At 41.9% G+C, this 22,440-nt stretch overlaps 1 protein-coding gene across 1 annotated transcript in view; it reads left to right on the top strand.

Moving 5' to 3' along the window:
- Positions 1–349: 349 nt before the first annotated feature.
- LOC109373897 (contactin-4) overlaps positions 350–22,440 on the top strand; it is a 289,091-nt gene continuing 267,000 nt past the window's right edge. Inside the window, 3 exon segments of the mRNA XM_019628144.1 lie at positions 350–425; positions 2,149–2,275; positions 8,970–9,145. Coding sequence (XP_019483689.1) covers positions 362–425; positions 2,149–2,275; positions 8,970–9,145 — 367 coding nt within the window. The 5' untranslated portion in view covers positions 350–361.

Raw genomic sequence — 22,440 nt, 5'->3', positions numbered from 1 at the left:
AGCTCCTCACAGTTGAATTGAGCAAACCCTTGACCAGCCTGTAAATGTGTTTCTAACATATCTGCCTCCATTTTGAAAACCTGAAAGGTAACTATCTGGATTTTGGAATATCCAGCTTGCAGCCATGTTAAAAGGAAGTTACATGTTTGTGCACTTTATTCCACACTTTTATTTTGTGTTCTTTGGTAACTCCTGTTGTCTGTGTTTAAGTCTTTCATCAGCGTGAGATTTTGTTCGTAGCATGAGGAGAGAGGATGGCAGTGGATGACGTCTCTGAATGCAGATCTCGTGTGCGCACGTGCATTTGTGGGGAAAGTCATGGCTTCTTCCCCATTCTCAACTGGAGTAGAACCACTGCCCCATGGAATCCTGTTGTTTTAGAGAGGACAAAGTGGAGGCACAGGGAGCCAGCTGGGTGATTCTCGGTAGGTTGTGGAGTGAGTAGTGGACCTCAGGCGTTGAATCTCAGCTCATGGATTTTCTCAATCCACATCCTGCACGTTGTCCCAAGGCCATTGGCTGTCCCCGCTCCTCTATAATAAAATAGAATTTTGTTTGGTCATTTTGGCTCCTGAATTTTTCTTCTATCCCAACCTCAACATGTGGATTTTTTTCAAGCCTGGGTTAAAAGCCTTAAAAGAAACCCACTTCCCATGCTTACTTAGATCTCCAAATGAGCTTTCCTCTTTTTTCTCAGTCCCGATTCACCTGAATGAATCCAGTCTCATCCTGTTCACCTGTCAACAAAAGGCTGGTGATGAAGGTTTTCCAGGACAGCAGCTGCAATTCACTCTTCAAAATAATCACATCTAAGGGGAAAATGGACTGTCAGCTGCAGGGTGATATTCAATATTGCTTTACATCAGAACCACTGGCCCTTCTATCTCAAAATTCATCAGGCAGTCAGCTGATTGAATGCATTAAAAAGTGAGAAAAAAATGACTCTCAAATACAGCAAGTTCTTACCGTCTTCTATGTATCAGCTGCTGTACTAGGCAGCACAGAATGCAGACAGACGGGTAGGATGCGGCCGTGCTCCCAAGGAGCTTCCAGTCCAAAGATGGCAAAAGAAGGCGCAAATGCGCTCGACAGAAAAAGATGGTGTCCACAAAGAGATACAATTCAAGAATCATGGAGATAAAGGACGAAAGTGAAGGTCTAAAAAAGCTTTCTAGGAAAAGAAAAAGGACAAATTAGATTTTGAAGAATGAAAATCACGTTCAAGGGTGTAGGTGGTGAGATGCATTTTGACGAATAGTAATTATGGGTTACTCTAGAAGCATATGTACTCTGCACGGCTGCTTAAAGTGTAGTTTGTGGATTATTCCAATCTTTGTTGCTATTCCATGACAAAATAATTTTCATGCATCGAGTTCTTTTTTTTTTATTGAGAGAAAGCATTTAGAAACTTCTACATCCTCTCCTCCCCCCCCGCCCCCGCTCTGAGCTAGCTACAGACCAGTCTGAGCATCACCGAGTTTGTGTGCTCAGTCACGCATGGCTCCAGATGCAAGATGCGCGGCACTTACACAAGCACCCCCACGTGTGGGCCCATAACACTTTGGAAGAAAACAAACAACTGGTCACTCACCACAGATAATTTGAGAATCATGACTTTAGGTTGTTCTTCATTTGCCTTCAAAGCCAATTTAAGGGAGTTTTATACCTACTTTATCAGCACAGAGCTGTTTCTCATTCCGAATGTATTTACGGAGTCATCACTGCTTACCTCCAATTATGCTATCCCATTACAGAGTGGAAAAGCTTTAACTTTGTGACATTAGCCAGTCTCCCAGGGTGACAGTAGCTCAAAAGGGATGTAGGAGTCACAACATGTGAGCAAAATGACAGGGTGGGCTAAAGACAGATGGACCCATAAGTAGCAGAGGAGAGCAAAGGGAGTGCCAAGTGGTTCCCAGCCTGGAAGTTGTTAGTAAAAATAAGTTATCGACGCGAAGCAGGCGAGGCTGTGCCTCCGTGATGTCTCATGCAAATCCACAGGCACAGAGGCTAGAACTGAGTCCATTGTGTGCGACTATTCTTTTTGTCAGTTTATCTCTTTTATTTTCATTTCATTGTTTTTTTCCTCTTACTGTTCCTATTTGGAAGATGTTCTTCATTTTTGGACATTTTCTCTTCTCATTTCAGATGACTACACACTGCACGGCCCAGTTTTTGTTCAAGAACCAAGTCATGTCATGTTCCCGTTGGATTCTGAGGAGAAAAGAGTGAAGCTCAATTGTGAAGTTAAAGGAAATCCAAAACCTCATATCAGGTTTGTGGATTTATAAGCATGTGTTCCCAGCGTATAGTTTCTATTACTCAAATAAAAAAATACTCTTGGAGAACTGACTGCGTAAAAAGCTTTCAGACAGGCAGCATGGGGTACCCTGAGGAAAAAGAGAGGATAGTGTCCATGAAGTGTTCAGTACCAAGTTCTGTGTTATGCAGTCCTGGGAGTTAAAGATCCTAACTGACCCTCCCACTTGAGAGCCTTAACATTTCTTAACATTGTATTAAAAAAAAAAAAAGAAGAAAGAAAAGAAAATATGACATTTTAAAATGCACCAATAAACTGGCAGGAAAGTAAGAAACACTCAGAAGTCACAAAGTGAGTTTGGAGCCCAGAGGAGAAATTGGACACAACAAGTGGTTTTCACCTTGATGAACTAAGTGAGCTGGAGCTTGGATTTTGCAGCTTTACTGGGTACTAGGGCCACTAGGACAAAGCCTAGACTCAACCAAGAGGAGATGCTACCGTGAGAATGCCCCCAAAATAGACCTGAGTCCCACGGGCTCCATCCTTAGCGTAAATGTAACAAGAACCTAGCTTGCTTCCCTTCTAAAGGGAGTGTCGAGCAAAAGTAACTGCCTATGTCAGCCTTGGTGCCGAGTGGTTTTAACAGCACATGACACACAGCTGAAAGGAGAATTAGTAAACTGCAAGATATATCTGAAGAAATCACCCAAATGCAGCAGGAAGGAGGAGAGAGAGGGAGAGGGAAATTGGGGGGAGGGGGGCGGCGAGAGAGAGAGAAAACATTTACAGATATCTAATCAAAGGTCCACAAGGAAAGACAAAGGAGAATGTGATAGAGGCAATCTTTAAAGAGAAGGCTAAGAATTTTCCTGAGCTAACTAAAAATTCCAAGCTATATAGGTTTAGGAAGCCCAGTGAACTAAATTTCAAGCAGTACAATTAAAAATAAAGCCTCATCTAGAATTATCTTAGTGAAACAGCAGAACATCCAGTGGAAGACATGATCATAAAAATACTCAGAGCTGTAACGTGATGACCTTCAAAGAGATGACAATTAAACCAGCAGCTGTTCTGTCCGCAGCAACAAAAAAATGCAAGATGGAGCACAGAGCCTTCCATATGCTGAGAGAACTTCGCTGCCATGTTTCTGTGCAGCAGAAATGATTTTTAAAAGGAGAACAAAGTAAATATGCTTTTAGGCAGAAGATGAAGTTGGACTCCAGCTGACCCTCACTGAAGAAAATTCCAGAAGATGTCCTTTAAGCAGAATAGAAGTGATCCAAGGAAGAATCTCTGAGACATAAGAACAATTGATAAAGTAAACACATGGTCAGGGATAATGTTTCCACATAAAAATCAATTGCACTAACTAATTAGAATAATAAAAACAGTACTGTCCTGAGAAGATAAAAAAAGAAAAATTAACAGTCATGGCAATAATAGAAATAAATTGAAAAGTGATATACCGCACAATGGATAATACATATGGTTAAAAAAATTAAAGTTGGAGCCCTACCTCACAGCATATACAAAGATCAATCCAGGTGATCAGAAGGCCTAAATGGGAAATTTACAACACTTTTTAAAGAACTTAGGCATACATATGTATGACTTTGGAGGGAAGGAAAGATTTATCAAGTATGACAGAAAAAGCACAAATCACAAGAGAAAATATTTAACCTTGTTAATGTTAAGAACTTTGGTTCAACAGAATTTCCTGAGATAAGTAAAATTACAAGCTCTCAACTGGGAGAAGATATTTTTGATACTATCCTTGTCAAAGGACTAATAGTCAGTGTGTTTAAAGCGTTCCCACAAATCAAAACTTTAAAAACAATTAACCCAGTAGAAACAGGACCAGAACAGGTGATCGGGCACGTCGAAGAAAAAGAATATCAAATATCCACTAAACGTATAAAAAGATGACCAGTTCCATTAGCGAGCAGAAATATACAAATTGAAACTAAAATGACACACTCTTTCAAACCTACGAGATTGACAGAAATTTAGAAATAGTATTATATAAATACAAGCTGGTATATTCATAGCAGGTAATGGGGGGCAGTAGTGAAAATGAAGGCGTTACAGCTGCAACAACATGACTGAGTAAGCTAAGCACGCCGAGGAGAGTTCTCTGTTTATAAAGCTGAAAAGCAGGTAAGACGGAGCCGCTGTTTAAGGATAAACGTGACAAAATCATTACAAAAATCAAGGGGATGAAACCAAGATTAAAGATGATCGTTACCTGTAAAGAGGGGGCAGTGGTTCGAATCAAAATGGAAATAGAAGACATCAAAAGGAATGATATTCCTCTTTTGAGACACGGAGATTCATTGTCTCGTGATTCTTTATAACTTAACATATATCTTATGAATATTATTTTGCCTCTATTGAAATTTAATGATAAAAACTTCAAGCTAATAACCAATTTCTAACAGCATGTAAAAAACAAAAGGATACAGAACATAAGCCGTAGTTGGGAGGAAGAGATGGTAGTGATCAAGGAGTCACAGAAGTGGGATCTGACCTGAGATAGGTGGTTTCCAAATGGGCAGCAGGCAAAGGACGCCCCGTACAAGTTCAAGCTTGGGGGTATTAGCAGGCTGAGAATCATTGTAGAATTGAATTTGTGTGCTGATTCATTGATTCATTGGTTCATCAAACACATCATCATTCATCAAACTACCCAGTGTTTTCAGACTGCCCAGGGTACGTGAGTTAGCTCAGGAGTTACTGGGGGTAACTGCGGAGTTTCCCTGCCCACCCCCCTGCCCCCGAGGTCCCACCACAGCGGATCTGCCTTGAACTAGGCGAGGTACCAGGATCCTGAAGAGTGCGTGGTCCAGGATAGGTGTTAAACCGCCATGGTAAGCCCCACCATGTCCCAGGCACCACGCTGGGCTTGGAGTAGCCAGAGAGTAATAACCTGCGCTTCAGGCCGTGGGCTTCTGGGCGCCTGCCTGGAGGTGGAAGGGGTCAGGTGCTGAGCGCTAAGTGCAAAGGGCTCTGCGCACAGCCACGCTGGAGGAGACAGAGGCTGCTTCAGGCTGGAAAGGGGGGGCATCGTGAAGTTTCACAGAAAGGGGATCTTTAACTGACCCTGGAGGCGAATGATTTCCTGCCTTATGGAGAAGGGAAAGAAGAACATTCCAGAAAGAAAAAAAACAACTCTCTAATGGCCACATAATTAGGGTGAACATGTAATTTAGCACCCACGCCAGGCCACTGTTGGTAATTACTCTGGGAGGGCAGGTGTGAAGCCAGCACTACCCTGGACAAGCCAGAATTGTAGTGATTCTCGTATCAATGGTTGACTTCAAAGTTAAATCAAACATTTTTAAATGCTTTAGATCTTCAGGAAAAAAAAAAAGGCAGGAGGCAAGGTTCCTCATGCATAAATGATGAGTTAAATGGCCCCAGCGTTTAGTACACAGCCAAGTGTAAGTTCACTGTTAGCCATAAATGGAAACAAGTTCTGCAGCAGAATTTGGCAAGTTGCTGCTTTGTTTCTCCCCAAACTGCGACCTTTAATTAACATTACTTTTGTAACATTGTGTTTCAAGATACAGGGGCTTGCTTTATCATTTAAAACAAGCAAGGGAACAGAAACCTATTATGTTTTTAAAGACTACCAGGAGAAGCCAAGAAGAAAACTTTTAATCAAATGCGCTGACAATTGGCTGCAGTGGACTTTGTTTTCCTCCATCCCTGTGGCGGTTTCTCTGTCACGTAAAAGCTGATTGGTCCCTGGGAGCTAGAAACTTCCTCTTGTTGGAGGAGACACCAAGGAAAGCATGGAGCTTTCTAAATGTGTTTCTGCCTGAGCTTTTTCAGTGTTCAGGCTGATTTTCAGGTGGAATTCAAGGTGAGCTCTCCGCAGGGATCTTTCCTCCACATCACGTTTTCCCTCAGACACCCCACTGACCTCTCTCTTTTGAGTTTATTCCCTCAGCTGAGCCCGTGTTCTTCCTTTTTCCCTGCCCCTCAATTTTGAAAAGATTGTCCTAGACCCAGAAAACTTTGCGAAGTTTTGACTTGTGCCAAGTTTCCTTGTATGAAAGTTCCCCAAGGACAGGTGACATTACGTATGGCACTCAGCTTCTCTTTCCAGACGGAAGGAGCAGTCACGGACTTGGCTGGGGCACTTTTGCTATGAGGTTCGTATTCCACATAGTGTTCAAACAACAGATTCCAGGTCAGAAAGGTCCTGGCCTCCTTCACTGCCAAGTTGAAACAGTGAGCAAAGAAAGAGGGTTTTCTCTACCACAAATTCCACAGATGGCTTCCCAGCCAGGTCCGAAATACCAGACCTTCCAAACTGGGTCATGAATCCCCAAGTGATTCATAAGTCAGCTTCTGAGACGCCCCGATTCGCCCCGGCCCCTGGAGGATTCTGTCTCTATTCCAAATGGGCACCGTGTCTGTATTACCAGTACTTGAAAGAGTCCTCAAATATTGAAAATATATTGTGAAATTTTCAAGAGCTTTGCAGTCTGGAATAAGATAAGGAATTCAATGCAATCCACATTCAATTGGAATGAACGGTGGCTGCACTGCAATAAAACTAGGTCTAGTGCTTTGTAATGGAGACCCAGCTGCATTTTGCAGCAGGCACTTTATTTTCTAAATAATTCCTTTGCCTTTGCTCGTCATATGTAAAAGCAGACACTAAAGGAGATTAACGGACTCGGTGCAGACCATTTGCGTTGAGGCGACGGGTGTAGACAAACCCACCGAGGTGTTCTCATTATCCCCAAAACCACTTTTCTAAAAAGACTCCCATGGTCTCGTTCCTGAATTCCACACTCTGCTTGCAGCTCACATTATGCTGCAATTTCCTCTTTGAGTTCTTAGATTTGTCATATTAAATTGCTCAACTATCATTTGAAGTGAGAGTTATGGTTGAGACGTGATCAGCTGACGCAAAATAATAAAAAAAAAATGTCGAAGGCAGGCAGTCGGCTCTGGAGATTCATGTGCGAATAGACCCACTGAAATAGAGCCCGGCTGTTCTCTTTTTTATTGCTTATTACTTTCTTGTCTGTGTCAGAACACAGAGAGAATTACTCTCAAGCTTAAAAACAATGTCAGCCTCTAATACTCATCTTCTTATAAGCAAACACATAAAGAGCTATGGCGCTTTCCAGGCTCCTGGCCCACCTTCCCACCACTTAATGTTTATAAGATTTTACGTTTCAGAGACATAGATGTGAACAAACACACACCGCTGTGCTGTGGTGAGCCAGAGTGCTTCATAAATTGCGTATGCACACAGCGGAAATATCCAGCAAAGAAAGAAAATATCTAGTCAAAGCCACGAGCGCTTACGGAGCCCAACGAGGGTCAAGTTCACAGTCACTAAAGGGAGAAGACGGAAGTGACGCAGGCAGGTTCCCCGCAGTGAAGGCTGAGCTCCTACAGGGCAGAGCTCGGGGAATTCTGTGGGAGATCGGGGACAAGTTCCCTTCCCACTAGGAAGAGCAAGGAAGACCTCATTGGAAGAGGTGTCCTTGAAAGTGACCTTGAAGTGTGAGAGATCTCGACAGCAAGGGATCATTCATTCTTTGAAATTCTGGCTTTGTTGATACCCAAATCTTGAACCTGACTGGCCTGCAGTTTCTCACTTAAACCCTTCTGCCTTATGCACACCAGCCCTAGGGCCCCAGAGTAGGCACGTCCCCCATCCTCTACCCTGGTTATTGCTTCTGATCAATTTCCTTTGTGCTCCTGTGTCTCCCTATTTTGGGGTCTCCCAATGTGAATGCTACTGTGAGACTGTTGATAGGTCAGAAGCTCCAACTATGCTATTTTCATTACCTGATATTCTGTGTAGGATTTGGGAGGGAGGGGCAAGATAAGATAGTCATTGAATTGCATTAGCTCAGAAGTCTCTAAATATCCAAGTGAGTTACTGGTTAAGATAAGCTCTCGCTGAAATGTTATTGGCTATAAAAATTTTTTTTTTAATTTGTTACTAAAGATTTGCTGTTTCAATGTGTGAGTCCCGCTAAAACTAAGGTATTGGGCCAAACAGATACACAGATGAACCAAGTAAACAAATAGAGGACAACAGAATTTTCTAGTGGCTTCACCTGCAGCTTCCCAGGCTGGCTGGTTGATGCTTGAGTGCCAGCGGCCCCGGTGATCTTCCTTAAAGCTAGTTCAGGCCCTAAGACAGCTCTAGATCAATAGAGCTCCTCGGCTTTGCCGTCAGCCGTTTCAGTCATATTAAGGACCAAATCAAAGCAACTGGGCTGCAATTTCACCAAATACTCAGCAATCTCCCTCAAAGTGGTATTCCATCATCTGTAAGAGACCCTTTTGAAGGATAACTGCACACCAGAAAAAGGACTTTTACTGAGGAGCCCTGTTCGAAGACAGTTGTAGAAGATGCTATGGGAAATTTCAAAAAAAAAGAAAAGAAAAAGCAAAAACAAAACCAAGTGAAGTGCCCGTAGCATCATAAGTAGTCACAAAGATAAGTGTTATAACAAAATTTCCATACCATTTGTTACTGGAAAGGACACACTCGCTGCAAGCATTTAAGTTGTGGCCACTGCTAGGTAGAGCATTTCTAATGGTTGTGTTTACTATGGTTAAAAAAAAGTCATGCTGTTTCATGTTATGTATAGTTTTTATATGTTTTGGACAATTCCGAAATATCTATTAATATTACAAGGCTTTATCTACTGGCATTTATATACTATAGGTGGAAGTTAAATGGAACCAATGTTGACATTGGTATGGATTTCCGCTATAGTGCTGTGGAAGGAAGCTTGTTGATCAATAACCCCAATGCAACCCAAGATGCTGGGATGTACCAATGCATAGCAACAAACTCGTTTGGAACTGTCGTCAGCAGAGAAGCAAAGCTTCAGTTTGCCTGTAAGTAGTAATTATGTTGCGCTGCAAATGTTACTTTGAGTTTTCACACCATTGTACCAATAAGCCTGCAAAACAGTTTTCAAAAACCAAATAGATTTTCATTTGTTATATCATCTTCTTTACCCTTTTCTCGTATTGGAGAAATACCTTCTTTGTAAGATAAATTGTAAATCTGCATGGAGAGATGTATGCCTCTGTATTTATAACGATTGAAATAGTTTGAGTATATGATAGTTCAGTTATATGATGCTCTATACACATAGATTCCCACAAACACACTCAAATTTACACATATGTAAATTTACATATATGACAAATTACACATACACACACAATCAAGAGAGTGTATGTAAGCAAGCAATCAAAATGCCTATAGCTCAGTAGCCAACATGAGAAGTTTTTAACCGTAAAGCTCAGAATTAGAAAAAAAACACGGTATTCTATTATTTCTATAATTCTCTAATTTTTTTCTTATTTTGTAAAATAGGAAAATTTTAAAAACAGCTATGACAACAAGAAGTTGAGACAATTAAAGCATTACCTTTTACATTGTAACTTTTTATATTTTCACTTTAGAACATTTAAAAAACAAATTGCCATCTCTTAAGACAACCATCTAATAAGAGTTCATGAGTGTATCAAAGAAAGTGGAATTTAGGAGGAGCAAGTGGAAAATAAAATCCACAGGCACGGGCATACAGGCCTTTGAAGATTGATGACCAGCTGCATTTGTGAGGGTTTATATATTTGCATATTATTATGTATTTCCTTGTGTAAAATCCCAACTCATAGAGCAGTGCATTAATGTCAAAGGTTTTATAATTACAAAGTCTGTTAGCAGTAACACTGTAGAATATTCTCATTAACAATATCCTCTCTGGGACCTCAACATCCAATATACCTAACATCCAGCGCTTAATCTATTAGTGCCGATTGGTGGTTTTTTTATTAACTGAGAAACAAATTTTCTAAGTACAAGGTATATATGGGAATCCAGGATTACTTTGTTTGTGACTGTTTCCTGGGGGTTTTCTAAATACTCCCGGGTGTGCAGAATAATAGGAGACTAGTATGTCTGATAGAGTGCTGCAGAACTGAAGTCTTTATTTCTCTTGGTTTAATACAAGTCTAATATCTATACTTACTTTGTAGTAACGACAAGTGAATTTTGTTGGATTCATTTTGGGAAATAATCATAGAAATCATTGATGCTCAGAGTAGGGGAAACCTCTGTATTCAAGTACTCTGTACTTCTTTGATTCTCCCATTTCATACTGTAGGACATTTTTCCAATAAAAACCCAGTAATAACAACGACAAAACAGAGACTGACATAGCATTACCGACCTTTTCTTTTTCTAACTTACGACATTTAAAAAACTAATTCCCACCTCTTAGGAGTCTCTTTGTGAGAAAGTCCAGGCATTTCTACTACCGAAATATCTGAAAGGCAGACTCTCCTTTCAGGGTCAGCCATGTGAACACGGTAGTGCAGCCTCCGTGAACGCCCGTTCTGTGCGTGAGCGGGCCTGAGGACCACTGTCTGGACTCCACCGGCTCGCCCCACTTCCTGTGATGCGAGCATCCTGCCCCCTCAGCATCCTTGGCTGATAAGCTTAAGGTTTGAGAAGGTCTAAAGCTAGAGAGGTCACCTGTTCTGCTCTAGTTGTTCCAACATACGAAACAAACCCAACATCCCTTCCTTAAAAGTGAGCTAAATGTCTCAGTTTCTGTCATTCCCACTCCTGATGCTTACTGACTGATTCTGGTCAGGCTTTAAATGCATGACAATGCGATCATGGCCCTTTAGCTCATAATTCTTTCCTTCTCCAGGTACTTAATTTGCAACCATCTTCTGTAATACACAACACACTGTTACGTTCATGGTGACCGTGTGGAAACGTGCCCCATTCTGTGCATGCGCCTTGGTCTCTGCAGAGGATGCCGTTGGGGACAGTCACTGTCATCCATGACCTGAACTTCTTTTTCAGTGAATGCCGTTGACATTGCTACTCACTTGTTGTTGTTTTAAAGATTTTTATTGGGGAATTGGGGGGATGGGAACAGTGCTGGGGAATTGGGGGAAGGGGAACAGACAAGTTGCTGTCCTTTTGTTCTTCAGTCTAGTTGTGGAGGATGTTGCTTCATTGGCCCAGGTTGGCACCATCATTGTGTTCTTCCTGGGTGAGGCAGATCAGTCGCCGGCTTCTGGACGGCCGCTCACGGCGGCTGCTGGCCGCTCACGCTGGCTGCTGGCTACACACAGTAGCCCATGGCAACCCACTGCCACAGGGGCTGCAGCCTGCGCCGTCCCCGGCGACTCATGGCAGCCCAGCTCCAGGTTGAGCTGTTGTTCAGCGTCTTAGCTGTGGAGGGCAGTGTCACTGGCCCTCATATGTGGGATCCGAACCGGGGCCCTCTGGCATCCCAAGCCAGTTCTTAACCATCGCGCCACTCAGCCGGCCCAATACTCACTTGTTTTTAAAGCTCCAGTCTCGTTACTTCATTTTGAACACACAATTATGGAAAATCTGAGGATTGATTTTTCATGAATGTCTCTTAATCCTCAACTACCCAACCATGTCATTAACCTAAATTCAGAGTGTGATATTTATCCCTATTAAACTCACCTTCTGAGTGGTAACCCTTTGTTCCATCAAGGTTGAAATTGTTTTAAATCCTTTTTTTATGACATGTGGATTATCCTCAACTTTAGTGTCAGTGGATAATTTGATAAGCGTGTGTCCAAACAAATAATTGATACAATATGTTGACCAGGACAGGGCAGCAGGGCAGTAGAGAGCTTCCAGTAAGAGGAGACTGAGCTTTTAAATCACTATTGTTTGCATACCCTTGTTCAGTTAGCTGTACACTCACCCAAACATATCTCAACTGCACCCCAATGTCTCCCCCTTGTTCTTAAAGTGAGGGGAGTCTTTGCGGAACGCCTTGGGAATCAGGGTGTACTGTTTCGACATCAGCCACCGCCACCTGGGCTCTGTGCCTTTCGTCTCGGTCTTGCTCCAGCATTTAATCACAAGGCGGCCACCATAACCTTTTAAGCACAACAGCGAGGCCGTTCCATTTTCCTGCCTTCTGCCTTATCGGCACTTAGGAAACATCTCAAACTCACTGCCACAGTCCCCTTTTAATGTCTCAAAGCTGACAAACCATCTTTTGCGTGAGGGCCTTGACCCTTGCGTCCCCTTTTCCTGACACGCTTTTGTCCTGATCCTTCCCCGGGCTCACTTCTGAAAACCCGTGGTTCTCAGCTTAGCGGTGACCTCCCAGGACGAAGTTTCCATGTCACGCTGTCTTAGGAAGAAGCATTCCTGACGTTTCTTCTGCTCGGCGGTGCCTGCCTTCTTCCAGCAACACCCTGTTTCATTCATTATGACTGAATACAACCTGCATTGACTGTGTACATTTATTTACTTCTCATTATTTGACTCTGATGATAGAGTCTTTGTTCCAAAAGAGCTGAAACTGTCCTGTCCATCCTTATATCGCCAGAGTCTAGGACACTTTATGTGGATGAATACGAGAATCCCTTTATTGTCTGTTCAGTGACAGAGCAAAGGAAACATATGTATAAAGTTACTTGGGGGATGACGTATTTTTATAAACCCACGCCCTTTATATACTCGTCATTTTCTGGTGTTCAGCCTTGTGATCATCCAATCAACAGTGTTCAGACTTCTTTTTCTATTCTTTTTCATTTATAAAAAATCAAAAGATGTGCCTGAAGTCAAAAGTCATTTTTAAATGGTTGCAATACCAGACTTTTTCTCAGTGATGGGTGGTGAAGAAGACAATGTCAACTCTTGAATGTTACTGAGTGATTACTTTCACCCAAAGCATTTTCATCATCATTGAGAAAAAATGTTGCCTTTTGATCACACTTACTGCACTATAATACGCAAGTGAGAATATTTCTTACATTTTAATCATAGGATTGTATGGCTAAATCAGACCCTACAGGTTCCTTGGGCTGTGTCTTTAAAACATGAAATTGAAGATGCGAGTTAGTGAGTTACTCCTTGTTACTCGCACAGTTAAATGGCATCCGAGGAAAACCAGCCCGAGTCCCCAGTTCTGTCCGTGCTCCGTGGCCTGTCTCTGCTTTAGACCCACCTTACTCAGAAGAAAAACATTCCTTCTTCTTTATCGAACATGTCCCAGTGTTCAAATCTCATTTAAATACCTTTTAGAATTTATCCATAGGATAATCTTATAAATTAGGCATCAGTGTTTCTAGTTTGTGAATTGCTTTTAGAAATGTTTTTATGCTGCGTTTGCAGACATGATTTGGCAATCTCTTATATTTGGCATTTAAAAAAAAATGAATTCATATAAGCAAAATTCCTAATTAATGGAGAGGATGCCTCTAAGAAAGTGTTCCTCCCCCTCTTTTTCCATTCAAAATCTTTCCTAGAAACCCTTTCCTTGGTCAAACACACATGCCATCATTGAAGCCATTCTTGGTGAGCTGTGGACATGTTCGTGAGCAAGCGTTGCTGGAACGGAGTTTGGAACGCCGTTTCTTTCTCGGCCGCCCGGCCGTGTTAAGCCACCAGCAACCGCTTTCCTTCCTGTCACTTGGCCTGTGGCTAATAGTGAGCCACCAATGGCCTTCTACCATTTACTTCCCTGTTTCACCTACGGCTAGAAAACTGGGCTGATGCATTGTCCAGATTTACCCAGTGCCTGGCACTTAGTAAGGGTGTGGAATGAATGGACAAATAATAAGACTTGGATGTTAAAGCCATCAGAACAGGAGTTAAACACCTGAAGGCCAGGACTTTCCGATGGCCCTTGCGCGTGCTTGGAGGTGGGTGCGAGCATCTCCACCTTGAGGCGGTGGAGAAGACAGGTGCCATCTTAGTTCCAGATAAGGCAGGAGGCCTGAGCCTAATAAAAAAGCAGCTCACACTTGGAAGGCCTCAGCATGCATTTGTACTCTGCAAATTTGGCCTGCGAGTATGCAGCGCTGCTGTGAGGTATTCAGGAATAGCTTCCCTGTAGCCTCCCTTCACTCAAGGGGGAGAGCAAGTCGAATGTTCTTTAACTCTTACAGAGACCACTGGATCCGAAGATAAGGCCGGGAGTGGAGGGAGATTCAGTTCGTTAATCCCACAGCTGATGGCGGGGATTTTCCAGAGGCTGTGTCTGTAGGGAACCAAGTGGTACAGGCCCGTCACCTGGCTGCCCACTTCCCCGCCAGGTACCCCACGCCGCAGCTGCGTGACAATCATTGCAATCGTGCACACATTGCTGACTCTAATTTTAATAGAATTGGTTTCAGTTTCCAAAATGAGAATAATTAATAACAATATTTCTGCTCTCATAGTTAATATGCAAATTTCCAATGTATCACAAGTAGGTTGTAAAACATTCAGAATATTGCTATTTTATGGTAAATAACTGTGGGTTGATAAACTGTATCTCCCCGAGCAGTAAGTGACATATTACTGTAAGCTCTCCTCCTCCCAGATCATTCCACCCCCACATGTGAAAGAGAAGCACTCTACATGGAAATTATTATGACGCGCTTCCGAGGGAATAACCCAATAACTCCATATTGTAGCCTGTCAAACTGATTGTTTCATAAGTATTGTTTGGGGCCTCCTTCCTGGAAGGTCAGCTGTTTTATAACAGTTCAGACCTTCAAAGCAAAAGACTTCTGTTATTCATCATCTGCGGATGACTATAGTTTATACATAACTGCCTCCAAATGTCTCGCGGTAAATTAAATCATTTAACAGAATCAAGTTCTCTGACTGCTGTAGGGAGCCTGGCGTTATCTTGGCCATGGGCAGCGTTGTGTTCTTTTGAATGGAGCTGAAGCCGTGGAGCGATACCCGTGCTTATCTCTGTTGGCGCCCGGCCTGAGGCGGGAAAGGAAACCAGATTGGCACACTGTCCTCGCCCCACATACCTACCTCCTGAGCTTGCAGCAAGGGGAGAGGGACAGAAGAGAGAAAGAGTGAAAAAGGAAGACGAACGATGGAGATGATAGTAAGAGGGAACTCGCGGAGCAAAAGCCACTGGTTTGGGCCTTCCTGTGACCTCAGTGTGTTTGTTAGGATAAAGTAACTCAATAAACCAATGCGTTCTGAGGTTAATTTCCATAAGCTTTATCAGTTAGGTGCCAGCCAGTGTTTTTCTATGGCGCAAGTATCTTCTGGATAAACAGCAGCTGATTATATTCTGGCGTCTACAGCAAGTCCAAGTCTCCTAAACTCAGGCGCCCTCTGACAATTGTGGTGACGGTGTGGACGGTGGCAGTGATACTGGTAATAAAGATTAGAAAAATGTACTCAATTTAGAATGTTATAGTGTATCTGACTGAGGCTTTCGGCAGCCTGGTGTTTAAGCTTGATCGTTGCTTCTATTCACAGTAAATTTCAAACATTCATTGCTTTTAACATTCAATAATTAGTTGATTTTTCATAGCCAAAGAATGAAATGTGCAGTCACCCAGAACAATAGCTGGGGTTTTGATAGATGGCCAAACCCATGAGTAGCTCGACTGATATTTAATTATGAAGGCAGCTTAAATAGGTAAACTTTTGTTTCTGAGCAATAAAATGTTGATAGATGACTGGATAAATAATTTGGGAATATTCAGATCAATTAAAACTGAATAAACTAAGGAACATTTGGATGGCAACACTGAAAACATTTATCAATGGAAGTCTTTGATCTTCAATAAAAGAGTAAATGTTTCCCATTTGAATAGTTAGAAGACTTCAAGCCAAAACTTGCTGAATTTCTGAAATAGTGCTTTTGGTAGATCATTTCTGCCACTTACTACAGTACTCGTAAGACATTAAAGATGACGATTGGCGTCTATTGAAAATTTCCTAAAGGAAACCTTAAGACTAGTGGGCGTATGGCTATGCTGTTGGTTCTTAGAGACATGGGTAACTGTGAATCGTGGTAAAATGAATCATTGAGATTCACAGGAAACAACACCTGATTCTACTTGTATTTTTTTCAGTCCTTTCCAGAAAACCTATTAATGTATAGATACTAGTTAACTGTACTGATCAGTTGTTAGGTATCTCCCCTCTCCATTATCCCACAGTCCTATGTGGGGCCTATATAACTGACAAGCGGTCATCTGTGACTTAAGTAAATGAAAAACAGAAATTTTTGTTTTCTTTTTTTAAATTCAGAAGCATTCCAACAATACAGTCGATGTGAAAATTGGCAACCAGCACTGCTGGGAGTCTAAACAAAGCTGATCATCAGACACAGCTTTAAAAATAATCGCTGAAGTTTAAAACAGTTAACACTGTGTATTTTAGTAAAAACCAACAAATTACTAAAATATCATTCCCTTTTGTTTCGCTGTTTTAAATAGTCAGTAAATATTGAAATGATTTTGATTGTTTCTGAGGTTTAATTTTTTTACTGTGAAGGTCGAGTCTTACCATCACGGTGCTTGATGACTCAAGTTTTGGTCAACAGTCAGTTACGTGTTGCCGCTCAGCAAAAGAAGGAGCAGTTTCTAAAGGGGAGGGAATGTCAACATATAGAGGATCATGGATTCATTCTTTTTTGGGAATTTTTGTTTGAGAGGTTATGATGTTGTAGAAATACACATGTTCAGGATCGCTCAAAATTCAAAATTGTTTAGACCATCGGTAGTGGGTTGAATGGTAACTTACCAAAAGTTGTACGTCCACCTAGAACCTAGAATCAGGACCTTACGAGGAAAAAGGCGTCTTTTTCAGATGGAATTAAGGCTCTCTAGATGAGATTATCAGGGTTACACAGTTGGACCCTCTTCCAGTGGAGAGGTTATTTATACGAGGCCATGGAGGAGACACAGGAGAAGGAGGCAGGGTACCGACCCTGGAGGCAGGACTGGCGAGAGGCAGCCCTGGGATGCTAAGAGCTGCCCACAGCCACCAGAGGCTGGCAGAGCTGAGGCGGTGCTGTCTCCTAGAGCCTCTGCAGCCTGGCCAACACCTTAATTTCTAGGTCTCTGGCCTTCAGAATGGGAGAATCAAGTTCTGTCATTTTAAGCCACCAAATTATGGTCACTTGTTTACAGCTGCCCTAGGGAACTAAGAGACCAACATATATACATGCACAGTACCTTTCCTGTCCTTTCCTGACCAATGTCATCAAAGAAAAATGAAACCGCCTGGGGGATGAGGCCCAAATCAGCAACCTTTGTACTCAGGGGGCCGAGGACGGACAGGGACGGCCTGTATTAAATGTGGGTTATCTGTGCAAGTTCTGTGTCACGTGCTGCATTTACCTCCGGAGAGCATAACAGGGTTTTGAACTGTATATATCTGATTTGATGAAATAATAATAAAAAAGCAGCTGCAGGAATTCAAAGAGTAACCTTTTCTTTTCCCTGAGCTGTCTTCTGCCTCCCTCCAGGCCTGTCCTAAAATAGGCAGCTTTTGCCCTTTCTCCAGAGGACAGTGATTTGAAGTGGTTCAGAGCCGTGGGTTAGCCCCAAGTCCCTCTCTGGACTCCTTTTTTTCTAGGTCATTCTTTCCAAATTTGACCCCTGTGTCTGGCGCTCTAAAGCCCTAGAAACCAGCTGTTATGGCATTTAGAGTGTCTGCCCTCCCTGTGGCCATAAGTTCGCCTGTGGTCTCTTGTGCATGGCTACCGCCTTGTTAGGACATTTCTAGCTGCTGAAGGGCCCGTGCTACCAAGGCCACAGTCCCGTGTCCTCCCAGACAGTGACTGAACAGGCCGCCCACCTCCTAGCTCACATGCATTTTATGCAGCTTGCTGGCTGGTTTGTACTTCACAGCTGTATGTGCACCCTTCAGAGAACAAAGCATGTGTGAGGGGTCAGAGGTTAAATCTCAAATTCAAGGCAGGATGAAAAGGGGTGTGTGATGCGCGCGTGTGTGCGCACGCCGAGAACTAAATTACTCTGTGAGCTATTTCCCCAGAGATTAAATGTGGTATCAGCCACCACACCCTCAGTGGACGGCACTGCCCACAGATAATTCCTCTGTGATGTACGCATTTAAGCCACACGCTAATCACGATCAGTGTGGTAATCTGCTGCCAAATACTTGCATTGCTGTGTATCAGTCGTATTTCAGGTGTGTTTATTTTTCATAACTCTTACAGCCCCCACCCCCCACCCCGCAAAGACCATGCAGCCTTGTGCAGTAAGCAATCTGTTAGTTTGGCCTCATAAAATGTAGATTAATTTTACTTAGACCCTCCTTTAAGTAGCCACATTCATTTTTGGAAGGCCCCGGCGGGAGTGTGAGGAAAAATACAACCAATGGATTTTCTTATTGTTTTTCAGCTCAGTGATTGCTTTCTCCTAATTTTTCAAATGTTGTCACCATGAGGGCAGGTGGTTATGAATAAGTCCTGAATAAATGTTTGTGGAATAAATGAAGCTGAATAAATGTATGAATCAATCAATGAAAGAATCTAAGGAAAACAGAAGTACCTCGGCCTGTGAGGTAATATTTTCTCTTAAATATCCTGTTTCCTCGAACTAAGAGGGGCCATTTTTATATTTTTTAAACGAGAAGGTACCCTCCAAAAAAATGTATGTTAAATATAGCGTTTCTCTTTTCCCTTAAAAAAACAAAATTCAGTAAGAAAGCATTGCCTCCTATTTTCAATACCATCTCTTTTTGGTAACAGCTTTATTAAGATATGTCACATACCATATAATTCAACAATTTAAGGTGTCCAGTTGAGTTAGTTTGTAGTATTTTCACAAAGTTGTGCAACCATCACCACTGTGTAATTTCAAAACATTTTTATTGCCTTAAAAAATAAGCCCTGTACTCATTAATAGTCAAGCCCATTCCCACAGCCCCTGAGAGCTCCTGGTAGACTTTCTGTCTTAGGCATTTGCCCATTCTGGACGTTTCATATAAGTGGCATCGTGTACTGTGTGGCCTTTTGCAACTTATTCTTTTCAGTTAGCATATTTTTGTGAGGTTCACCCCTGCTGTAGCGTGTGTCAGTACTTCATTCCTTTTTATGGTCAAATAATATGCCATGGTATGGAAATAACACCCTTTTGTTTGTCCATTCACCAGCTGCCAGACATTTGGGTTGTTTCCACTTTTTGGCTATTCTGAAAAATGCTGCTATGCACATTCATTCTCAGGTTTTTTAAATGTGGACTTTTTTTGTGTGTGTCTTTGGGGTGTATTCCTAGAAGTGGGATTGCTGTATCAAATGATAACTCTGTTTAACATTTTGAGCAAGGGCTAGACTGTTTTCCGCATTGGCTGGGTCATTCTATAATCCACCGACAGTGCATGAAGGCTCCGGTTTCCCCACATCCTCGCCGACACTAGTTGTTGTCTGTCTTTAATTTTAGCCACCATAGTGGGTGTGAAGTGATATCTTACTGTGGCTTTGATTCAAATTTTCCTAGTGACTAGTGATGTTGAACAACCTTTCATGTGTTTATTGACTATTGGTAACATCTTCTTTGGAGATATGTATAATCAAATGCTTCGCCTATTTTTTAATTGGGTTATTTGTCTTTCCATTGTTGAGTTATAAGATTTCTTTATAGAGTCTGAATGAAAACCTTTATCAGATATATGATTTGCAAATATTGTTCCCATTCTATAAATTGTCTTTTCACTGTCTTGATGATGTAATTTGAAGCACAAAAGTTTTAATTATGGTGAAGTCTAATTTATCTATGTTTTTGTTGTTACATGTGCTTTTGGTGTCATAGCTAAGAAACCATTGCTTAATCTAAAGTCACAAGAATGTGCTCCTATGTTTTTTAAGAGTTTTAGAGTTTTGGCTCTAAACTGTAGGTCTATGATCCATATTAAGTTAATTTCAGTGGATGTTGACATCAGGGCCTAACTTCATCCTTTACATTTTTTTCAACTTCATTCTTTTGTGTGTGGATGTCCAGTTGTCCTCAGCACTATCTGTTGAAAAGATGGGTTTTTTCCCCATTGAATGGTCTTGCACTGTTGTCAAGAATCAATTGACCAGAAATGTATTGGGTTGTCAGAGAAGTCATGACGTATTTTGTCTATGTTTTCCAAAGGTTATTTATTTATATAAAGAACAAGGATCAATCAATGATATACCACCCGTTTTTGTTCTATAACCTTTTGCCATCTTTCAGTGAGCTTCATAATTCCTCGTTCATAGAAGGACCTGTCTTTATTTACGAAAAACTGAACAAGGTGCTGATTTACAGCCTCATCTGAATTGAACGTTATACCACACAAGGAGTTTTAAAGAGAGCAAAACAAGTGGAAGTCTGACAGCGCAAGGTCAGGCGAGTATGTTGGGTGTGGCAACACATCCCATCCAAGCTCCGATAATTTTTGACGGGTGATCAAACTTGTGTGTGGTCTCGCGTTGTCGCGATGGAACACAACTCCTTTACAATTAACAAGCTCTGGACGTTTCTGGATGATGGATTCATTCAAACTGTCCATTTGCCGACAGTATACATTCAAATTGATTGTTTGGTTCCTTGGTAGGAGCTCGAAAACCATGACACCTTTAAAATCCCACCACACTGAGAGCATAACCTTTCTCTGATGAATGTCTGCTTTCGATGTCATTTGAGGCGAATCATCACGTCGGGACCAAGACTGTTTGCACACCACATTGTTGTAAACCATCCACTTCTCATCACCAGTTATCAGTCGCTTCAAAAAAGGATCGTTTTCCTCACGTTTAATGAGCATATTGCAGGTGTTTATACGTGCCGTCAAATGAACTTCTTTGAGTTCATGCAGAACCCAAATATCGAGCTTGCTTACGTATCCCAGCTTCTTCAGGTGGTCGTGAATGCTTGAATGATGGATGTTCAATGTTTCTTTAATCTCTCGTGTCGTGTAACATGGGTTTGACTCCATCAATGCCTTTATTTTGTCATCATCAACCTCAGTGGGCCTCCCTGAGGAGCGTCGTTGAGATCAAAATCACCAGCACGGAATTTCGTGAACCATCGTTGGCACTGACGATCTTGTAGAGCATTGTCACTGTAAACTTTATGCAACTTTTCACAAGCTTGACACGCATTCTTCCCTTTATGGAAGTAAAACAGTAAAATATGGCAAAAATGCAGTTTGGTCTTCCATCTTCAACTTGTTGTAAAATCTCCAAAACCCAATCAAATCACTCAATTTCTTTTTAGGATGAAGCTAGAATTGTCAGCTGTCAAATGACATGGCAATAACATAGATGTGAATGACTCTAGTACTTCCAAAAATGAACTAGTGCCACCTGTCGCAAACATGCATCATGACTTTTCTGACAATCAAATAAGAGTCTATTTCAGGACTCTCAGTTCTCTTCCATTTGTCTATCTGTCTGTCCTTAGGCCGGCACCACCATGTTGATAACTGTAGCTTTATAGGAAGTTACGGCTTTTGACATCAAGAAGTGACCATTAGTGGCATCATAAGATTAAAAAACAAACAAACAAACAAACAATAAACAATGCCCATCACATTAACTACAGACTCCATCCTATTTTTTCTTCAAGCGAAGCATCTTGCCATTGGGCGGGTCATATAGAATTCAATATCAATAAATTCTGGGCTGTCTGATCTTAAATATCATCACATTCGAAGCCATGACAGTCTAATCCACTGTTTCCTCAAATCAGAGGTGGAACTCGTTTATCCTTACTCCTCAGAGTCTCAGCTCTGTTTCTGTCAAACAGCCACTCAAACAAGAATGCTTGCATTTTCGTAAAGAGCAATCGGTATTTCACAGGCCAGGCGTGATCTAAACCCATTAAGGAGAATTCTTATTCTCTAAGGTTCTGAAGTCCTAGGACTATCACATAAGCAACCAGACCCTGTAATGTTGGCCGTCTCCATTTGTAACTCTTCCAAGACCTGTGGCAAGGCCATTGCTATGTATGCGCACAAGGGCCATGAGTGCGTTTTCCCAGAACAAAAGATGCCCTTAAACAAGGGCTGTTTTCCCATCTCCACCAGAGTGCTTTATTATAAGTCATTTCTCCTACGTTTGCTTAGACATACCTGTCAATCATCCCCCCGGCTTTGTACCTTCTATTCTCTGTATTTGCAACCAAAAGGCTGTGTGACCTTGAGAGAGCTTCTACGCTCCTGTCAGCCTTAGCGTCATCTATAGAATGGGCACAACGACAGGATTTAGAGTTGTGAGGATTAAGCATGCCTTGGAAATGTAGTTCCTTTGTGTGTGGACAAGCCTCCACCTGTCCATGTATGCAATGTATGTTAACATGTGAATGCTATGCTCTCTTCTACATTGCATAAGAATGCTCCAGTAGTCATTGGTGAGGTACTAGAATTA

This window comes from Hipposideros armiger, unplaced genomic scaffold (genome assembly GCF_001890085.2).
Source record: "Hipposideros armiger isolate ML-2016 unplaced genomic scaffold, ASM189008v1 scaffold_750, whole genome shotgun sequence".
In the NCBI taxonomy this organism is placed as follows: domain Eukaryota; kingdom Metazoa; phylum Chordata; class Mammalia; order Chiroptera; family Hipposideridae; genus Hipposideros; species Hipposideros armiger.
The sequence above is the reverse complement of the archived record's forward strand: the minus strand, read 5'-3'. Positions and strand labels throughout refer to the sequence as shown.